Source organism: Bos javanicus, chromosome 5, assembly GCF_032452875.1.
Source record: "Bos javanicus breed banteng chromosome 5, ARS-OSU_banteng_1.0, whole genome shotgun sequence".
Taxonomy (NCBI): Eukaryota; Metazoa; Chordata; class Mammalia; order Artiodactyla; family Bovidae; genus Bos; species Bos javanicus.
Genome location: NC_083872.1, coordinates 114,672,208 through 114,694,100, shown reverse-complemented (window position 1 = coordinate 114,694,100; position 21,893 = coordinate 114,672,208). Strand labels below are relative to the sequence as shown.

The window sequence follows — 21,893 nt, the reverse complement described above, 5'->3', positions numbered from 1 at the left end:
GCCTCTGCCTTGTTGGCAGCCGCCCAGTGCACCTCTATGGAACCCTGGGGGTTCCAGGGGACAGCATTTGAGAACTGATTTAGTCCCACCATGGTAGGTTCTGGACAAGACTGAGGTTCAGCGAGAGAGGAAGGGAGGTCCCCAGGGTCACACCGTGGTCAGTGTAGAAGTCATTCTGAAACCCAGAACTGACCCCCTCTCCCCGTAGCCTTTGAGCCTGCAGTGTCAAATCCTGGAACGTAGGCCTGTGAAGGAGGAAGATGAGCGGCCACAATGGCCTTTTGGGGGCAAAGGTCTTTTCCCATTTCAGACACTTGTGGGATTCCCTTCTGCCGCCAGCCTTTGCTCACCCATGACCCCTGCCTGGGACACTGGGTCACGTTTCTCCTTCAAAGCCCTGTCTCCTCCATCTTCCCTCTCACCCCAAATGCCCAGCACCTGCCCAGGGGAGGGGCAGATGTTTGTTCAATGACTGGTGTTGAGAGAGAGAGCCTGGATGAATGAGTGAGCTTGTGAACAGGATGTCAAACAGAACTCTTTCTGTTGTCTTGGGATTGCAGCCAAAACCTCAAGGCTGGATATGATCCTCCATTTGGAATGAAAGCCCCCAGGTACCACCCAGACAAACTTACTACTAAAAGCAAGCAGCACACGCCAGGCTACCATCTCCCCAAGCCCCCACCAGGCTAAGTTTTGATCTTGAGGGTGACTTGTGCCTCCTGCCTTGTTCTTGGGGCAGGGGGATGGGGTTCCTGGACACCTAGCCATGAGTGGGTACCAGAGGAACCACCCGTATAGGTAGGGACCTGGGGATCTGCCCGTGGGGCCTGTCAGAGAGAAATAGACAGTAAGGGCGGGCACGGAGAGCTGTCTGCACCCCCAGGTCTGGGCTGTCCCAAGGGATCCCCAACCTCAGGACGTGCCCTCCATGTGATGTGACCAGGTGCCTGGGGCTGGGGAAGGCAGTGAGGTGGGCAGCACTGGGGAAAGTCCCCTCAGAAGGTGCCTCCTCCCTGAGGCATACCTGACCCAGGCCTGCTTTAGCATGTCTGCAGAAAGCTGAGGGTTATCTCTGCAGAAAAACACCCCCTCCCGACACATACGCGATTTTACACCCAACTTGGAGGGAATCAGAAAAAAATCAGAGTTTCAGAAAAACATCTATTTCTGCTTTATTGACTATGCCAAAGCCTTTGACTGTGTGGATCACAATCAACTGTGGAAAATTCTGAAAGAGATGGGAATACCAGACCACCTGATCTGCCTCTTGAGAAATTTGTATGCAGGTCAGGAAGCAACAGTTAGAACTGGACATGGAACAACAGACTGGTTCCAAGTAGGAAAAGGAGTACGTCAAGGCTGTATATTGTCACCCTGCTTATTTAACTTATATGCAGAGTACATCATGAGAAACGCTGGGCTGGAGGAAGCACAAGCTGGAATCAAGATTGCCGGGAGAAATATCAATAACCTCATACATGCAGATGACACCACCCTTATGGCAGAAAGTGAAGAACTAAAGAGCCTCTTGATGAAAGTGAAAGAGGAGAGTGAAAAAGTTGGCTTAAAGCTCAACATTCAGAAAACGAAGATCATGGCATCTGGTCCCATCACTTCATGGCAAATAGATGGGGAAACAGGGGAAACAGTGGCTGACTTTATTTTTTGGAGCTCCAAAATCACTGCAGATGGTGATTGAATCCATAAAATTAAAAGACACTTACTACTTGGAAGGAAAGTTATGATCAACCTAGATAGCATATTAAAAAGCAGAGACATTACTTTGTCAACAAAGGTCCATCTAGTCAAGGCTATGGTTTTTCCAGTAGTCACGTATGGATGTGAGAGTTGGATAAAGAAAGCTGAGCACCAAAGAATTGATGCTTTTGAACTGTGGTGTTGGAGAAGACTCTTGAGAGTCCCTTGGACTGCAAGGAGATCCAACCAGCCCATCCTAAAGGAGATCAGTCCTGGATGTTCATTGGAAGGACTGATGTTGAAGCTGAAACTTCAATACTTTGGCCACCTGATGCGAAGAGCTGATTCATTTGAAAAGACCCTGATGCTGGGAAAGATTGAGGCAGGAGGAGAAGGGGACAACAGAGGATGAGACGGTTGATGGCATCACCGACTCGATGGACATGGGTTTGGGTGGACTCGGGCAGTTTTTGATGGATGGTTAGGACTTCCCTGGTGGCTCAGATGGTAAAGCGTCTGCCTACAATGAGGGAGACCTGGGTTCAATCCCTGGGTTGGGAAGATCTCTGGAGAAGGAAATGGCAACCCACTCCAGTATTCTTGCCTAGAAAATCCCATGGATGGAGGAGCCTGTTAGGCTACAGTCCATGGGGTCGCAAAGAATCGGACACGACTGAGTGACTTCACTTTCACTTTCAGGGAGGTCTGGCGTGCTGCAGTTCATGGGGTCGAAAAGAGTCAGACACAACTGAGCGACTGAACTGAACTGGAGGGAATCTTGGGATCATATAGACCTGGGTTAGAATGTGTCCACCTCTAATTACCTATGTGACCTTGGGCAAGTGGCTGAATGTCTCTATGTCTCAATTATCCCCCCTGTAAAATGGCATAATAACACCATTTGCCTCAATACAGCTTTGAAAACAATTAATCCAGGTAAAGTGCTTATAACAGGGCCTGGTCCAAGGCTTTTCAACTGCCATCCTCTCCATCACCACCACCACCATCACCGCCATCATAACCATCATCACCACCACCACCACCATCACCACCACCATCACAATCTCTATCATGAAAAACCCTTTCTGAAACCCACTCATGGAACCTAGATGAAAAACCTTTAGCCTAGGGCAGGGCTTTTCAAACTGCGTTTTGAAGGGTCAAACCACATTAAAAAAAAAAAAAGAAAGAAAGAAAAAGAAAAGGAAAAAAGAATAGAAAACATCAGAGTACAGCATAGCAGGGAAGGGACACTTCAGTTAAATATATTTGTATTTAAATAGACACCCACATAAGGGTGTACTGAGTCACAAAGTAAAAAAGACAAATGCTTTTCCTACCACAGTTCCTGGTCAAAAACGGTTGACAGCCCTAACATAGAGCTCACAGCTCTACCATTCTGAAGTCTGCAGACTCTGGGCGCCCTCAAAGCCCCACTTTGGCTGAGCCGAGAAAGGGTCCCTGCAGGGGAGGCTGCAGCAGCCTGGAAACTGCTGCTAAAGCCAAGCCCGGTGGTCCCCTGGAAGCCCACAGCCCATCAGCTTACAGGAAAAGGAGCAACGCCCTTCTGGTGCTGCCTTGCAAACACAGCATCCATTTTTCAAAAACCCTAATCAAATATTTACAAGAGGGGAACGAGACCTCATCAGTATGGAGAGAAGACGTCTGCTCGTTCCCATGAGTCGCGGCAGGAGCAGCTTGTTGGAAAAGACACTCAGCAACATATCAGAGGCCCCACAGGCCTCCCGGGAGCCCACCCACACGAGCCCCTGCCTACTCCGCCTTCCCTTCCAGCACCCAAGAGCCTGCGTCTGGGGGTGGCATTTCCCCAGAGATGGTTCTTGGAAACACGTGCCCTCATAATCCTGGGAAGCTGGAATCCACCCTACCCCCAGGGATGCCCAAGACATCTGCCCAAGGGCACCCAAGTTGGCATCAGACATCCCGCCTCTGCCCCAGGGCAGGATGCTCCCAGACTCTGTATGTGTGTAAACTGGGATAAGGACGCCTGTGCCCCAGATCTTACCCATTAGAGGGGCTCCTTCCTGCTTGATGCTGTGCCCCACTGGCTGACACAGAGGGCAAGGAGACACGGTGGGAGGGAGGACATTTAAGAGAACGAAAGTACCACCACCACGAAAACAAACCTCCAGATATCCAGGGGCCCTGTCACTGGGAAATGGGCATGTTCTGGCCTTGACTGAAATCTGAGGGGAGCAGAGAGTCAAGTCATGCAAGGGACCGTCCAGAGGAGATGTTCCTCAGGGGGTCTGCAGGCTGTTAGTGGGCCTTTCCCAAGGGAGGCTGGAAGTGGGGGCCAGAGCAGCAGGAGAGACCGACTCTTCAGGGTGACCACACTCCCCAGGGTCTAGAAAAGCCACGCATACATGACATCCATCCAGGTTTATGCCATGGGAAGAGAAGCCAAAGGGCAGGGGGTGGCCCTTGCCCTTACTGACAGTGAAGTTGGCCCAGATTCCCCCAGCATCCTCGTCTGGTCATTTGACCCCCTCTCCTGGTCCAGCGGGGACTTTTGGGGTCAGAGATGAAGTTCAAGGCTGCCCAGGGTTCCAGACAGAGGACAAGGCAGGCAGGGGCTCTCAGGGACTGTCATCCAAGCAGCCAAGCTCCAGAATCCCCCATCCACCCTGGGGGCAGCCATGGTCTGAGACCCACAAGTGTTCCTGAGACCCTGGTGCTGCCAGGGCCATGGTTTCTGGCCCCAACACAGCTGGCGTCTTGCCCGGACCCACAGCCTGACTGCCCCCAGGGCCAGGAACCCCGATGTCCACCCACCGTCCAAGACACATCACAGACCCCAAGGAGCTCAGGTGGATCAGAATTCCGACTGAGCAATGGCAGGCGGCTTTATGTCCTGAATTTCTGTCTTTCTGTTCTAAAGTAACCATTGGAATAATTTTCTTACAGAATGATAGTTGCCATGACAACCAGAGCAAATTTTCCTTTTCTGAAACAGATGTCTCATTTAGTTGAAAATTAGAATGTGAACAAACCCATGGGAAAAATTAATTCAAACTTTAACAGAGCGCTGAATACAATGTAATCTCTCAGAGGTTAACCCCTTAACAGCTTTTTTGTGCGCTTATGGTAACCTTCGAATCCCATCTAATTAGGCCCGCTTAGCCAATATAAATGACCTCCTCGTGGCCAATCATTAAACGGTTTCCCCCTGAAGTGTGAATTCTGGGTTCCCTAACAGCAGGCGGGAGGGAGGCGATACTTGTCTGTAGAAAACACAGCCTTCCCTGCTCTGGTTTTTCCATCTCCCCAGGTAAGGCGCATGCCTCTGGGAAGGGGATGTACCGGGGGCCATTTAATCAGCCACCCCATCTCCCGGGGATGCTGGGGTGTGGGGCGGAGGAGGTCCAGGGTCCCCCAGGTACAGCTGGGCCCGGCGGTACACCCAGACCAGGGCACAATGCCTGAGAGCAGAGGGCAGGGGAGGGGCCCCCTTACTGGAGGATGCCAAGAGGTCACTGAAGTGACACCCGCACAGGCCAAGCTCCAAAGACTGTCCACGAGCCCCCAGTCCTCACACCCATCCCGGGACGCAACCACCATCACGGCCTCATTACAGATGCAAAATCTGAGGTTCAGAGAGGTTCTGAGATTTGCGCAAGGTTACCTGGGAACCAAGTGGCAATGGCTAGGACTCCAATCCGGACTGCGGACTCCAGAGCTGGGCGCTCCGCCTCCACCCCAGACCCACGACCGCAGCACCAGGAGTCCTGCCGTCTGGAACCCCACTTTCCCAGCCACGCTCACACCTTAGCTCAGTCAGTCCCCAGGACAGAGCTCTCGGGAGGCCCCCACTTGAGAGGTGAGGAGACAATGCCACAGAGAGGCCAAGCGGTGTGTCTGAGCACACACAGGAGGCCAGAGGGCCTGGACCAGGGCTGCTGGCTCCTGCATCCGGTGCCCTGTGGGCCGCTGACCCAGACAGGATCCCCCTGGGCGCCTTCTTGCATGACGACTGCTGCCTGTCCCTCTGAACAACTCTTGAGTGTCCCCTGTCTGCTCCCCTTCTCTGAGCCTGGCTGCAGAGAGAAGACACGCCTCTCACACACCCTGTGACTTCTACTCCTGAACCTTTCACGGCTCCCCATCACCTCCAGGGCAAGCCTGGACTGCGTGGCCTGGCACACAGGGCCCCTGGGCTCTGCCCCAGCCTACCTTTTGGACCGTCTGGCTCAGACTCCTCAGTGAGCTCACCACCCACCAGCCACAACGATCCTCTGCTTCCTGAACCCAGCCCAGCCTCTCCCCACCTCTGGGTTTTGGCTCATACTGTTCCAGCCATCTGAAACGCCCTTCCCAGCCTCTCCTCGGAACCCATGACCCGTGATTTATTAAGACCTGAGTCAAAGGCCACCTCCTCCAGGAAGCTTCCCCTGATAACCTCCATCTCCGAGCACAGGTAACCCTTCCTGCTCTGAGCGCCTTCCTGCTCTGGGCTCCTTCTGAGCAGGCCCAGGTCAACCATCCCTGAGTCCTTCCTGCCCCAAAAGATGACTGGGTCTAGGCAGATGTCAGGGAGGGCTTGCACCAGGTATGCATGAATGAATGATGGAACGAACTGACAGGTGCTCTGCCTGGCAGACAGGCAGGTGGGAAGAACTTAGCATGAACCCTCTCCTCCCCGCATCCTCCCGATAGGATCCTCCCCAGAGCCCCTGGAAGTCCTGAAGCCCTGAGACCCCCTACCAGGACCAGAAACAGAACTCTCACCATCTGCTGAGCTTCCCATTCTCCCTCCCACTGCCACAACCTGCCTAGGGGAACTGCGTGCCCATTTCACGGAGGGGACCTCAGAGGCGATGTTCACATCTTTGGCTTCTCCCGACTCCCCTCCCTCGGGGGACCGTCCCTGCCTCCCGAGGCAGCCTGTTCCCCAGGTGAGGGCCTGGGCGGCTGCCCTGCAGATGGAAGGGAAGAGCCTCTCACAGTGCCCGCTCCCGCAGGACAGGTGGGCTTCCACTTCCGCCTCTCCTCCTACAGGAGGAAGGCTGCAGGGACCTGCAGGGACCTTTCACCGCAGAGGCCACCCCTGAGCTCAGACAAGCCTGACAAGACAAGACAAGCTCAAGCAAGACGAGTGGAACAGGTCCACTCCAGGCCCACCATGCATCCTGATCCCCGTCTACCCTTCCTGCCCCAGCACCCTGTCCCCCAAAGGCCCAGTTTTCTGGGGCCACTTCCAGGGAGCTGGCCATGGCCCCCTGCCTCTCAGGTGAGGATGACGCCTGTCACTGGTCCACGTGTGTCCTGGGACCCTCTCGGCACCCCAGCGAGTCTGTGCTCCATCTGCAGCAAGGGGAAACCGAGGCTCAGAGTGGGTGACATGCCCGGGTCTCCCGAGCCAGTTCCAGCTGACTCCTCAATCCACAGGTTTCCCGGTCTCCCGGGGAGGTCCCGGCTCTGAGGGAGACAGGCATGCCCGGCTCCTTCTCTGCATCTCCCAGGCTGGCGAGTTGAGGGGGCCTGGGGGAGACACTGCCACCCACCCTGCGGTGGGGCCAGCGGGAGCGGGCCCGTCAGTCACACTCCGCGCCTGACGCCCATTTACGGCAAGTCAGCAGCGAGGTGAGTGAACCCAAAATGGGGTCCTTTGTCATTGCTAATTAATTTTCCCCACCCTTCCACACTCAGAGTCATTCATCTTCTGTCTGGCTGGGACTCTGCGGCGGGAAGAAGGCAGACGACGCGTTCAAACATTAATCTCGTGTAGAAGAGTGTGCGTGTGTGTGTGTGTGTGTGTTGAGGGGCCCTTCTATAAAGAAAACAGTGTGAAATCAGGAAAGATAAGGACAGTCAAGGCAGAGCAGAAGAGAGTCCCGTGTGTGAGAGAAGAGAGTATCTGTGTGCAGGAGTGCATGTGTGAGAAGACGGAATGCACGTGTGCGAGAGAAAGCGTATGGGAGAGGGAGAGAGTGTGCATGTGAGTGCATGTGAGTGTCTGTACTGCACGTGTGGTGTGGGGACCTCTGTGTGTGTGTGTATGGGTACATACATGTGTGCACATGTGTGAGAGGAAGCATATGGGAGAGACAGACAATGGGTACATGTGTGTGTCTGTACTGCAGGTGTGGTGTGAGGGCCCTGTGTGTGTACATGTACGTGTGTATGTGTTGTGTGGTGTGCGTGCGTGCTGCCTGTGCAGTGTGGGGGTCCTGTGTGTGTGTGTTAGTGTGTGCATGTGTGTGCACGCACCCAGAGGCAGCACAGCGTCGGGTCAGAAGGTGAGGAATTTCTTCCTCCAGCCAAACTTGTCGATCAGGACCTCCCTGGTGGCAAAGACTCTGCCTGTCAACGCAGGAGACACAGGTTTAATCCCTGAGCCAGGAAGACCCCACATGCCCCAGAGCAACCAAGCCCCTGCATCACAGCTACTGAGCCTGTGCTCTAGAGCTCACAAGCCACATGCCACAACTACTGATCCGTGCACCCCAGAGTCCGTGCACCCTGCTCTCTGCAACCAGAGAAAAGCCCACGCAGCAACAAATACCCAGCACACCCAAATACATAAAAATTATTCTAAAAAAACTCATCAACCGCCAGTGGTGTATATGACAAGTATAAGTTCCGGCGGAGGAAGGAGAGGGAACTGATCGCTGGTGGAGGACACTGCTCGTCCCTGGGGGACCCTCCCAAGTCTGTCATGTTGCCATCACAGGACTGACCAAGGGGGCACTCGGGGCACCACAGCTCAGGTGGGGCTTGTGGTCAGCCTGAGAGGCAGGCTTCCCAGCTTCCCTTGAACAGACATGGGCTGTTCCAAATTTGATTTGGGCTCCAGGCAGGGGAAAGAGGGATGAACCAAGATTCTGCGATGCTCCAACCAGCAGCTCCAGGGGCCTCACTCGGGGCACCCGGGCAGGGCCCTGGGACAGGGCTCTGAAGCACCACTGACGGGGCCAGGAACCTGGGACGCCGAAGGCCAGCCCCGACTGGTTCAGCAGCCTAACAGGGGCTACAGGAAGGATGTGCCAGGGGACAGGCTGGGAAACCACAGCTGATGAAGCAAGTCAGGGCTGGCGACCCTCGGAGTCACCCAAGTCCAGTTCCTGCCTATGGCTGAGATCCTGGACCTGTCACTTGACTCCCCCACGCCTGGCCTCACCCTCCCCCCAAAACAGGGATAAGAACAGTCCTGCCTTGTCCTGTGGGGAGTGCCTGGCAGAGTGAGGGAACTGTGGAGCAGCTCTTGGGAAGTCTGCGGAATGAGGGTTGCAGGTACCGAAGGGCACTAAGAGCCTTGGCCTCTCTTGTCTCAACAGACCACGCCCACGGCCCATGCTGAAACCGTCTAGAAATGCAGGGTGGAGTGTAACAAGCATGGCTTAAATGCCCCAGGACCTCCAGCCTCTGAAGCCGGGAATGTGGGTCTTCATGGCCGTGCTGTGACCACAAAGCTGGCCCTGAGAAGGCTTCTGGGAAACGCAGATGCGCCCACCAGGGAGAGGATGCTTCCCCTGGACCCCCGACCCAGGCTTCCGCAGGTGGTGAACCTGCAGGCCGCCAAAACTCTAGGCCAGGAAAGGACTGGAAAGCAGTCCCTGGCTATGTGCACCCACAGGCTGTTGCAGACATCCTCTCTGCGGGCACCCCCAAGTCAGGCTTCCCAGGACCCCCTGATACAGCCTTGCAGAACATAAGCGTGCTTGTTTGCTCAGTTGCCCAGTCGTGTCCGACTCTTTGTGACCCCGTGGACTGTAGCCCAACCAGGCTCCTTTGTCCATGGGATTCTCCCGGCAAGAATACTGGAGTGGGTTGCCATGCCCTCCTCCAGGGGATCTTCCCAACCCAAGGATCGAACCCACATCTTCTGCATTGCAGGTGGATTCTTAACAGCTGAGCTGCCTGGGAAGCCAGAACAAAAGCAGGCAACCTCAAATTACAACACCCCAAACAGCTTGGAGAATTACTGCAGAGCCTGAAAAATCAGTATTTTTTTTAAGATTTAAAAGATTTTCTTAATAGCAAAAGAGCAAAGGGTTGTAGGTGGTTGGAGTCGAGTCCCAGACCCAGCCACTCCTCACTCCGAGCCAGGAGGACCAAGGGTCAGGAGCCCAGCCAGGGGCGCAGCAGTCCACGCTGGCCTCACTGTGGTCGCCCACCGGCCTCTGGCCCGCAGGGGCAGTGCGGGCTGCCTCAGGTCCCCGCCCCACCCAGGATCCTGCCCCACTGACCCAGCCTTCCCAGGACTTTGACCACATGCTGGTAAGAGGTGCTGAGAAGCAAGGGAAAAGTTAGGAGCTCATAATTTCATCCTCTATTCTTTTTTCTCTAAAAGATGTATTTCATCAAGTCTTTTAGAAAGCATTTTATTTTAGCGACCTCTCTGTCCTCAGTTCTGGGCAGGCCCAGCGGGACTCTCAGTTACTGTGGGACCTTCAGCCAGTCACTTCACCTCGTGGGCCTCAGTCTTCTCAGCTATATAATGGGGACAAGGGTCAGACCTCCTCCTGGTGGTAAAGGCTTGAGCCGCTGGAGCAGCTACAGGTAGAGAGCCTCTGGTCAACTCAGTGGTATGAACAGTAATTATGTTATTGTCTCATCAGCAGCTTCGGGGCACAGGCTTTAAATTCCCTGGCAGCTGAGTTCCTGTCTGCCCACCCCACCCTGTACCGGGCCTGCTCCGTGCACACAGAGAAGCGGGAGCTCAGACTGGACTCCACCACCACCTCGCCCAGGACCACACAGGCTGTAGGTAGACAACCTCCCCCAGCCCCCATTCTGGGCAGTCGAGGCCGTAGCTGGAAAGGTTTGGGGGTGGGTGGGGCTCCCGTGTGTGCCAAGCATCTTACGCCAAAGACCTGACTCCTAAGAACACCCCTGCACAAGGGGACTGCCCGCTGTCATTTCCCAGAAGCCAAGACCTGACCCGAGGTCACCGCTCATGCTGGCGGTTTGCAGAGCGCTGGACCCTCAGCCTTCAGCTGCCCCCAGGCCCTGCCCTGCCCGCAGGCAGCCAGGCCTCCAAGCCACCGAGCAGGATCCCAGACCAGACGCCCAGCAGTGGCCCGGCCGCCACTTCTCAAAGTTTCCTGTCTCAGCTGGTGTAGATGCCTTCTTTCAAAATACCAGACGTAATTAGACCAGATGGACTAGCTGCGTGCCAACTTCACTCCCTCTCTCACTCCTTAAAAAAAAAAATCAAGGCCGTTTTCAGTTAAATGAGAACAAAAAATGCATCCAAAACCCATAAATGAATACGGTATGTATACGGAATTTTTTTTTTCTAACACTTAGGATTTTGTAACAGCTGAGCTCTTCCTCTTCTTCTGCGCTTGGTTCCCGCTCCCTTCCTCTCAGCTGCTCTGGGCCAAGGCTCAGTGCCCAATGCCCAGTCTGCATCTGAGGAGACCAGACATGACTTCTAGAAAGTCACAGTGCCCTGGGAGGGTGGCCACACAAGCCCGTGGCTCCCAGGGAGACCTTCATCCCTCCCATACTGGGCTGGACGGAGGATGTGGTGATATGACACCACCCCGCCCTGCCCCCCGGAAGACAGGTCCCTGCTTTCCTGGAGCTTCAACTATTCTGGTCAGGAAAAGAGACTTGAAAGAAATCGGTTGCCAGGGTAATTAAGACAGTGTGGTCCTGGAGCCAAGTGGACTGAAGGGGCTGGAGACAGCCCGGATACAGCTCCCCGCCTGTCGGGTGAGAAGGGCAACATGGAGCAGCCGGGAAGGACGAACTCCATATGCGTGCCAGGCCACGCAGAAAATCCCAAATGGGATCCCTACCTCACGCCATCAGCGCGATCACGGCCAGTGGAGCTAACACCTAAACAGAAAAGGCTAAACCGTGAAGATCTCAGATGATGTGGAAACACATTCATGACTTCAAGGGAGGGCTTTCTTAAATAGGACACAGAAAGCGCTAGCCACAAAGAAAAACACAGACCTGTGACTGTTTAGGCTGCTCCCCAGGTGGCTCAGATGGTAGAGCGTCTGCCTGCAATGCAGGAGGCCCAGGTTCGATCCCTGGGTCGGGAAGATCCCCTGGGGAAGGAAATGGCCACCCACTCCAGTACTCTTGCGTGGAAAATTCTATGGACGGAGGAGCCTGCTAGGTTACAGTCCGTGGGGTCGCAAAGAGTCAGACACGACTAAGCGACTTCACTTTGCACCAAAATGAAGACCTTCTGGTCGTGGCAGCCCACTCCTGCATTCTTGCCTGGAGAATCCCATGGGCAGAGCAGCCTGGCAGGCCATGGTCCATGGGGTTTTTAAACGGGCAGAAGACCTGAGCCCATCACAAAAGAAGAAAGCTAAGTGGCCAAGATTCTCAGCCTCACAGGTCATCAAGGGAACGCAAGTGAAGACCACATAGTGATACCAACCCAGCCGCCAGATGGGCACAACTTACAAGTCGCACAAAGTGCTCGCAGAGGGGCGGGACAAGTGACTGTGCCTCTTGGCCTCCACTGAAGAGCTATGCGGAGGCTCTCCTGACCACCCCATTCCTAGGTGTGTGTTGGGGGGGCATCCTCATTCAAGAGTATCTCTCTCTGTGCACCAAGATACATGTAGGATGTTCACAGTAATATTATTTATAATGGGCCTATTTGTAGAATGGATAAATAAGTCATGAAATATTCATACGGTGAAATCCTACACAGCAAGGAAAAAAGACCCAAGCACAGCTGCACATGATGGCCTGGAGGAATCTTAAAAATATAACATTGAGTCAAAAAAGCAGGCATGGCACAGCACATGGGCCCATTTTTACAACATTCAAAAAGCAAGCAGAACCCAGCTATCTCAGGATTAGGGTGGCCAGACGATCTCCCCATTAAATTTGAATTTCAGGCAAACAATATATAGGTTTTTTTTTTTTTTAGTGTAAGTACATTTTGGTGGCTCAGATGGTAAAGAACCTGCCTGCAATGCAGGAGACCTGGGTTCATTTCCTGGGTCTGGAAGACCCCCTGGAGAAGGGCGTGGCTACCCACTCCAGTATCCTTGCCTGGGAAATCCCACAGACAGAGGAGCCAGGTGGGCTACAGTCCACAGAGTCTCAAAGAGTCAGACATGACTGAGCAAAAACACTTCCATTTTTGACATTTAAAATATTGCAGAGGGCATACTCAGATTAAAACATTTTTCTCTCTCTGCCTCTGACCATCCTGCAAAGTGGGGTTGCTAATGGTGCCCTGTCGTGGGGGGAAGAGCCAGGCTGGATCCATTCTTGGGCCCTCTCCCCCGCAGGGGGCCAGGCACCCGACGGCCACTGTGGGCCTCCAAGTGTGTGTCGGACAAGAAGTGGAACCGCTCAAGTCTGACCCACTGGTCTCCCAAGCAGAGCATCTCCAGTTGGTCGTCCTTAAAGGAAAGGCCAGTCGTGATAACTGTGAGTGTTCTGTCTGCTTCCTCCTCCCGGCTGACTTCGGTGAGCTCTCAATATCAAGGCCAGCCCGGTCCCACTCCTGACCTCCCAAGTCCAGCACCAAAAGGACCTCCCCGAGAGCTGGCTGGTGCATCCCTCCACCTACAGGGAACCATCAGCCTCAGGCAGAGAAATGCTGGCCCTCTAGGAAGGGGAGAGGTTGGGAGGACACCAGGCCCAACCACAGTGTATCTCTGCTTGCATGCCCCTTGTAGCAGGCAGCTCACCACTCAGCAAAGCCACACTGCCTCTCCTCTGGGCTCCCACCTGTGGGATAGATTTCCCACACTGATGAGACTGCTTCTTGTCCCTGATCTGCCTCCTCGGACAACACAGACTAGGTCTGCCCCTCAGCCCCGGGCAGCTTTGCCCACACGCCCCAGATGCCATCGATATTAGGCTACTCAGGGCTACCAGTTTATTTGATCCCTGATCCCTGCCTGCTGGTGTTATGATGCTGCTAAAGTCGCCTGTCTTCCACATGGTAGTCAATATGTTAAGGGCACAGGAAAAAGAAAAGGAAAACCCGGAACATCTGAATTTAATAATAATCACCATCAGCTTTGCTGTCTGCCCCCTCCAAGCGGCCTGTGCCCAGGTGGCTGGCACTGGGGGCGAGCTCACCCTGCCTCTCCCTCGACAGACAGTTGGAGGGGGCGGCACACAGACCCCCTGCCCTCGAATCAGGCAGAGTCAGCAGCCAGGCCACGAGGCTCTCTGGCCGGGAACCCCCTCTGGGGACTGCTCACTGCCCCTCCACCGTGCGCTTCACCCGGGGCGGCACAGAGAAGATGCTATGGCCCCCTCGCTCAGAAGGGAGACAGAGGCTCAGAGACGCGACATGCTGAGGTCAGACGAGGAGTGAGAGTCGGGACAGTGGGGATGGCCCTGTGTGTCTGGGCCCAAGGTACAAGCGTGACTAAGCACCAGCCCAGCACACACGAGCACATGAGTGTCCCTTGCAGGCCTTGGATGTAACGTGCCAGGTCCCCAGGGGCTCAGGACACTGGCTACAGGCAGAAAGAGTACCGGGAGCCCAGGGGGAGGCCACCACCCACCACGGCAGCCTCCAGCCCACCCGACGGCCCAGCCTCTGGCGTCTGCTCTCTCCGAGACCCTGGAAGCCACACTCCACCCCAGTGTGCCCACGGCCCTCTGTCTGGCCCTCACCAGGGCTGTTCCCTCTGCCTGCCACACCCTGCCACATAGGTACAGAGCTGCCTGTACCTATGGCTCTCCCGTGGGGAGCCTTCCCCAACCCCAGCCCCTAGAGCTCCTCGCGACTTTTGTTGAATCAAGGAGTTGGTGGTTGACATGCCTCCCACGAGCATGAAAAGCCTGTGACTGCAGGAGCTGTGTGTGCCTGGCTCATGGCACACCCCCAGGGCAATCACCTGATCAATGAATGAACTGATCATGAGAACGTCACTCTGATCCCCAGATCTCAGTGTTCGCACGGGCCAACAAGGCAGGTGTGAGGTGCGTCCTGAGGCTGTTCAGAGAACCCAGGAATACACGAAGAGCATGTTGTTCCATGCCTGGCGCACAGTAGGTCTTCATAAAGGGGCCTCCAACATGGAGCAGACAGAGAGTCAGGAGAACCACCCACCGGGGGCCTGGGCAAGCTGCATCCTCACCTGGGCCTCTACCTGCCCTTGCATTAAATGAAGTGATTGCAAGCCTGGCCCTCCCCTGGGGGCTGCTGAAGTACTAGCAGGAACACAGCTCCCTCTGTCCTGGTCTCCACCGCAGCAGTAATAAACACAATCAACCTTCAAGGCCTCACTCTGGGCATAGCCTCCATCTGGACGGGTCCGCACAGACCTCACAGCCTCCCTATAAGGGAGTTAGGATCATTTTCCTAGACAGATGGACCAGAGAGGCTAAGGTACTTGCCCAGAGTCACACAGCGAAGAAGTGGTGATAAGCCGCAGTTTGAACAGCCCTTCCCTCACCACTCCACTGCCCAACCACGACTGTAGCTGAGAAGCCAGCGGGCATGGTGGCAGGGGCCCGCCTTCCCAGGCACGCAAGTCCCAGGGGGGTAAGGCGGCAGCGGGAAGCCAGGATTAACTCCATGATGCCGGAAAGCAGATGCAAACAACTGGTTCACGCAAAGAAACTCAGGGAGACTTCCCCAGCACAGAAGCCCACATCTCCCCTGCTCCCAGCCCCAGACAGGGCCCAAGGGAACCTGGGGTTGCTGCATGGAATGCCAGCTCCTGGCCTGCGTCTTGCAATGCAGATGAGATGCCCTTTAGCCCTCTGTCTGTGTCAAGGGCTATGAACCAACAGCAGCCCAAGAAGAGTCTGACAGGGCCCAGCACGTAACAGTGGCTCCTTCCCACCCCCTCAGCCCACAGAAACACCAATTCAGTTCCGTTCAGTCGCTCAGTCGTGTCTGACTCTCTGTGACCCCGTGGACTGCAGCACGCCAGGCCTCCCTGTCCATCACCAACTCCCAGAGTTACTCAAACTCATGTCCATTGAGTCAGTGATGCCATTACAGAAACACCATGCCTCCTTCAAATACCCCCTCCCACAGGGAGCCCTCCTGGATCTCACCAAGCCCTGCGCGAGGTCCCTTCTCTGTCCTGCAGCCCCTCCCACTCCCGCAGCCTGGGGCTGGGCCCGCCAAGGCATGGGGTGGAGGGAGGTGTGCACCCAGCTAGGAAGAAAGGTAAGGGTCAAGGAGAAGATGCTCACCCCTTTCAGGCTCCGGGGGACCTGCAACTTGAGGTCCACAGCTGCTGGTTCTGGGGTCACAAAAGGCAAAGCAGAGACCAGGGGCAGCTGGAGCATGCTGCAGCCGGACCCCAGCAAGGCCGACAGCAGCCTCATCCAGGCCTCAGCAGCTCTAGCACATGGCCTCGAGCTGGCAGAGAGGCCACAGGGCTGGCCTGGCAGCCTGGCCAGGAGCCTGGGGAGCTGGCTGTCAAAGGGGTTCTTTGGAGCCCAGCTGTGGGGCTGCATCGAGCTGCTCTGGGTAGGACAGGAAGGACACTGAGTGACGCCTGCTGCCCCCTGGCCCTGCCGTGCTCCATCCCACACGCTGGGCTCTGGGGAGGGGGCAGGAGGGGAAGGGGGGGCGGCTCCACACAGCAAAGAACAAGAATGGTATCTCTGTCCATGGAAAGCTTGGTGCAGCCACTCGGCTCAGCTGAACCCTCCTGACAGCTTTACAACCACTCTCCATGGGAGGTGCCCGTTATTCCCATTTTGCAGAGGCAAGGAGAGATTAAGCGACTCGCCCAGGGTCACACAGCCCATAGGAAGTGAGGCCAAGAGTTGAGCCCAGGCAGTTTGGTCCCAAAGCCATGCTGTTAACTTCTAAGCAATACAAGTTTAAAAAAAAAAATGTTGTGTGTTTGTGTATGGGTATGTGAGTGTGCAGAGGAGACAGGCTGTGGGAGACCACTGGGCAAAGAGATCCAGCCCAGAATCCCTGGGCTGACACCTGACCCTCCGGACCCTTGACCCTCATCTCCCCGCCTCCCCACCTGCACCTCACACTCCGGTCCTCCCATCACCTCCAGGCCTCCGTTTACCCCATTCCTCCTCCGACAGCCACCTCCTTCTGCTTTTTAGCCTAAACACACCTCCCCTTCTGGTCTGAGCTCTCACGGCCTGACTCGGCCACCTCGTCTCCCAGCCTTGGCCCCGAGCTCATCACACCTGAGTGCCATACCAGACCTTGTCTGGGATCCCATAGGCTCCCAGGAGGGTTTGTGGAGACCCTGTACATGATGAGGACTGGGGAGGTGAACGCAGGCACCTCTAGGGGCTCAAGGACAGCCCGGCATCTCACCCCTGCCCCTTGAGGGAGCCTTGGCAGGGTGGGACCATGTCCTAAACCCACCCGCAGCATCCAGGCAGCAGGGGTCACCTGCCGCATCAGTGGGGGCAGCCCAGGCTTCCTGGCTACTCTCAGTTGGCAGCTGCTCTCCCTGAAGACTCTGCACCCGGACAGACCCCGTGTCCCCTGGATCGCCCATCAGCTCCCTAAGTGCACTGCTCTGGCTGATGGCACAGCCTCAGGCCCTGTCACCCTCCACGCCTGGGAATGCCCCTCTCCTCCTATGTGGCTCTGGTCACACCATCCCCTCCAGGGACCCTTCCATGATCAAGCCACTCTTTCAAGCCCCTGAGGTCTCTCCTTCCTTGTATCCTCCTCCCCCTGCCAGTACTTGGCATCTTGTGGCCACTGCCAGCTGGGCCTCCAAGGGCCAGTCAGTCTGTCCACCTGTAGAACAGGGACAATAAAGGAGTCCTCACAGGGGTCAAGTATTAGAGACAGTTCTTATGAAGACTTAAGCCCAGGGCCCAGCTGACTGTAATCGCCCAGGGATGGTTTGTTGTCATCATCACCATTATTGTAATCTTAACACCATCATCATCACCACCATCACCTTCACCATAACCATCACCTTCACCATCACCCCCACTGCCATTATCACCACCACCATCACCATCACCAGCACCTTCACCAGCACCAGCACCATCGCCATCACCATCATCACCTTCACCATAACCATCACCTTCACCAGGACCACCACTATCACCGCCATCACCTTCACCATCACCACCACTGCCATCATCACAATCACCTTCACCATCACCACCACCACCACCACCATCACCTTCACCACCACCATCACCACCACCATCACTACCACCACCACCATCATCACCACCATCACATTCACCATCACCACCACCTCCATCATCACCACCACCACCACACCATCACCATCACCTTCACTAGCACCACCACCATCACCTTCACCAGGACCATCACCATCACCTTCACCAGCACCAGCACCATCACCAGGACCATCACCATCACCTTCACCATCACCACCACCATCATCACCACCATCACCATCACCTTCACCGGGACCATCACCATCTTCACCAGCACCATCACCATCATCATCACCACCATCATGTTCACCATCACCACCACCTCCATCATCACCACCACCACCACCATCACCTTCACCAGCACCAGCACCATCACCATAATCACCACCGTCACCATCACCACCACCACCATCACCTTCACCAGCACCAGCACCATCACCATAATCACCACCGTCACCATCATCACCACCACCATCACCTTCACCAGCACCAGCACCATCACCATCATCACCACCATCACCATCACCACCATCACCACCACCATCATCACCACCACGATCACCACCACCACCACCATCATCACCACCATCACGTTCACCATCACTACCACCTCCATCATCACCACCACCACCACCATCACCTTCACCAGCACCATCACCACCACCTCCATTATCACTACCACTATCACCACCATCACCTTCACCATCATCAGCACCAGCACCATCATCACCACCATCGCCACCACCATCATCACCTTCACCATCACCTTCACCAGCACCATCACCATCATCACCATCATCACCACCATCACGTTCACCATCACCACCACCTCCATCATCACCATGACCTTCACCAGCACCAGTGCCATCACCACCACCTCCATTATCACCACCACCTTCACCAACACCAACACCATCACCACCACCTTCACCAACACCATCACCAGCACCAGCACCATCATCACCACCATCGCCATCACCATCATCACCTTCACCACCACCTTCACTATCACTACCACCACCATCACCTTCACCACCACCACCACCATCACCACCACCTTCACCATCACCACCATCACCATCACCACCACCTTCACCAGCACCAGCACCATCATCACCACCATCGCCATCATCACCTTCACCACCACCTTCACTATCACTACCACCACCATCACCATCATCACCACCATCATCATTACCTTCACCACCACCACCATTATCACCATAACCACCACCACCTTCACTACCACCATCACCACCACCACCATCACCTTCACCAGCACCAGCACCATCACCACCATCACCTTCACCACCACCATCACCACCATCACCATCATCACCACCATCATCATTACCTTTACCACCACCACCATTATCACCATCATCACCACCACCATCACCTTCACCATCACTGCCATTATCACCACAACCACCATCACCATCATCACCGTCATCATTATCTTCACCATCACCATCATCACCACCATCACCATCACTTGAGTTACTATGGACACACTGACCATCACAGAGACCAGTCATGACCTGTTCTCACCCTGATGCCCACTCATCCAGGTGAACCTAAGGATAAGGCCTGATTGCTCTGTGGCTCCAACAGGGAACAAAGTCTTGATGCATGCTGGTGATTTAAACAACTGCTGTCCCCAGGACAGTAAACCAGGCCTTTGGTCCTCCATGGAAATTCTGACTGCCTCATCTCAGTCTGGCTAATCAGTCATTACCTCCACCCAAGCATCTTCCATGTGTCAGAGGGACAGACAATAGGGAGATCCTGGCGTATAGGATGATGGTTAAAAGCAGGGATTCTGGAACCACCTGCCTGGGTTTAATCTCAGCTCTGCCCATTCCTAGCTGTGTGACTTTCAGCAAGACCCTCACCCTCTCTGTGCCCCAGTTTCCTCACTTGGAAAATGAAGATAATAATAGTTCCTGTTTAAATGTGAGCCAGTATATCATATCTAATTATCTGTCAGATATGGGGAAACCAAGGCTCAGAGAGTGGCAGTGACCTGCCCAGGGTCACGCGGCGTGAGGGGACAGCTGGCCCCAAGTCTCTCCATGGTTTCTCCCAGCACCACCTCCCTTGAGCCCTCAGCCTCAGCTCCACCATCCCCCCTACTCTCACATAGCTTCACCATCACCAGCGGTCAGGACGGCGTCCTCACACTCACCACGGGGAGCCATAGATCCGGAAGCCCCGCACGGTGACCTCCGAGTCCTGCAGGTAGATGCAGTTGGTCAGCAGCGACTGCACATTCTCGTAGTTCTCGGGCTTCAGCTTCGACACGGATGGGAAGTAGTAGAAGTCCTGCTTGATGAGGTCGGCCATGAACTCCTGGTCGAAGGTCAGCTCGTGGTTGCCAGCGATCACGATCTTGTACTCGTAGGGCAGGCTGCCTGCAGAGCCAACACACACACACACACACACACACACACACACAGGGGGCACTGCTGTTGGCTTCCGGAGGCCACAGGGCAGTTGGGGGAAGGGGGGCAGGCAAGAGCCCCTGGGAGCCCTGGCAGAGGTGACCCTCCCTCCAGACAGGTGCCCTCTGATCACCAACCCTGAGGTCTCCCTGCCCCCATTTCTGCTGGGCGGCCGACTGAAGCTCCCCCAGACCAGCGGGAGGGGGCTGGGCAGCTTCCTGCTGGGCCTCTGAGCTGCAGGGGCCCCGCCTCATTCTCAGGACTTCTCTGTCTCCGGTTCTTCTGTCCGGGCCAATTCCTCCCGGGAAGGAGACCCTGCTCCCAGGTCCCCGCCTGCCCGTCTCAGGCCCCTTCACCAGGGGGCTACACAGTGAGTGGTTCTCCTGACACTTGGTCTGTTCATCACTGCCTCACAGTCACCCCACTCCCCCTCAAAAAAAAGACATCTCTTTTTTTGGGCCAAACTGCACAGCATGTGGGATCTTAGTTCTCAGACCAGGGATTGAACCGGAAGGCAGAGTCTTAACCACTGGACTGCTAGGAAGTCCCCAGACTTCTTTACAGGTTGGAGAAAAATAGCATTCTCTCTTCTCTGGTGTTTGTCAACTCAGGGAGGTTGTCCAGTGACAGGCATGGGGGCTCTAAGGGCTGACAGCTGGGGCTCAGACAGTAACGAGCCATGTGACTTAACCTCCTCTGTTAAACGGACCTCTGTTTCCTCACCCATGATATGGGAAGAAAAATGTCTACCTTGCAAGACTGTTCTGGGATCAGGCAAGCCAATGAATGGAAACACAAAAAGGCTTTTGAGGTTCAAAACAGAGTCGGCTTCCCTGGGCCAGAGTTTGCAACTAGAAGCCCGCAGGCCAGCCCTGCCCACTGACATATTGTTTGGCGAAAAAAAACTGTCTTGTCTTTTTAAAATTTCAATTTGTCACCAACGTTAAAAATTAGAGAAACTCTCAGTAAAATGTCATTCTTTCTGTTTTCTAGAAATCGATCCATTTTAAATCTCACAGTCTTGGCCCAGGCAAGTGCTAGGTACCTATGCCTCCTTCAGGCAAGAAGCAGAGGTCAGTTTGGCGCAGTCCCAACCTGTCTCTACCACTGACACCCGGGCCCGCTGCACTCATTTTAAGGCACTGGGGCTTATGGCCTGGCCACAGTCCCTGGAGACAAGAAGGGGACAGACCTGGCCTCTGCCCCTCGGCTGCCAACAAGACCACGCTCTGAGCTCCGTAAGGCCCCTCTGCCTCCTGCCTCACCCACCTTCCTATCTGTCATCCAGGCCTGGCCCAGGGGTGCTGAGCAGTCTGCTTGTTGCCCTCGCAGGAGAGCTTCGGGGGCAGACAGGAGATATGAGGGCTTCACCCACTTCCAGCCCAAGCAGGTCCCAGCAGAAATCGGGAAATCAAAGGCCCCACCAGAACCCCAGATGACACGGTGCAGAGACCCCTCCCCCAACCTCCAGTGATGCTCGGGCTGCCGGTGAGAAGGGGAGAGGGCCTGAGGGCATCACAGAGAGAAACCCGCCACTTCCTGGACCTTGCTGTCAGGCCAGCCACCCTTGGAAACAGGCTGGGTGCTCCCGAGGCAGGTTCAGTGACCTCTGGTCTCGTAACTGGGGAGCCCGGTTCCCACGTCAGGGGCCTGAGGTCCCACAGCAGATGAGTGGGGCAAGTGATGCTAGGC

At 55.3% G+C, this 21,893-nt stretch overlaps 1 protein-coding gene and 1 non-coding gene across 3 annotated transcripts in view; one reads left to right on the top strand and one right to left on the bottom strand.

Annotated features, from left to right (window-relative positions):
* The window catches only part of MPPED1 (metallophosphoesterase domain containing 1), an 83,138-nt gene that overhangs the window by 9,227 nt on the left and 52,018 nt on the right, over positions 1 to 21,893 (bottom strand). For both annotated transcript variants that reach the window (XM_061418792.1, XM_061418791.1), the window contains exon 4: positions 19,946 to 20,171. In XM_061418792.1, the coding sequence (XP_061274776.1) occupies positions 19,946 to 20,171 (226 nt within the window). The remainder of the gene's footprint in view (positions 1 to 19,945; positions 20,172 to 21,893) is intronic.
* Positions 11,648 to 11,720, top strand: TRNAC-GCA (transfer RNA cysteine (anticodon GCA)). The gene has a single exon. It is a non-coding gene; the product is annotated as a tRNA-Cys (tRNA).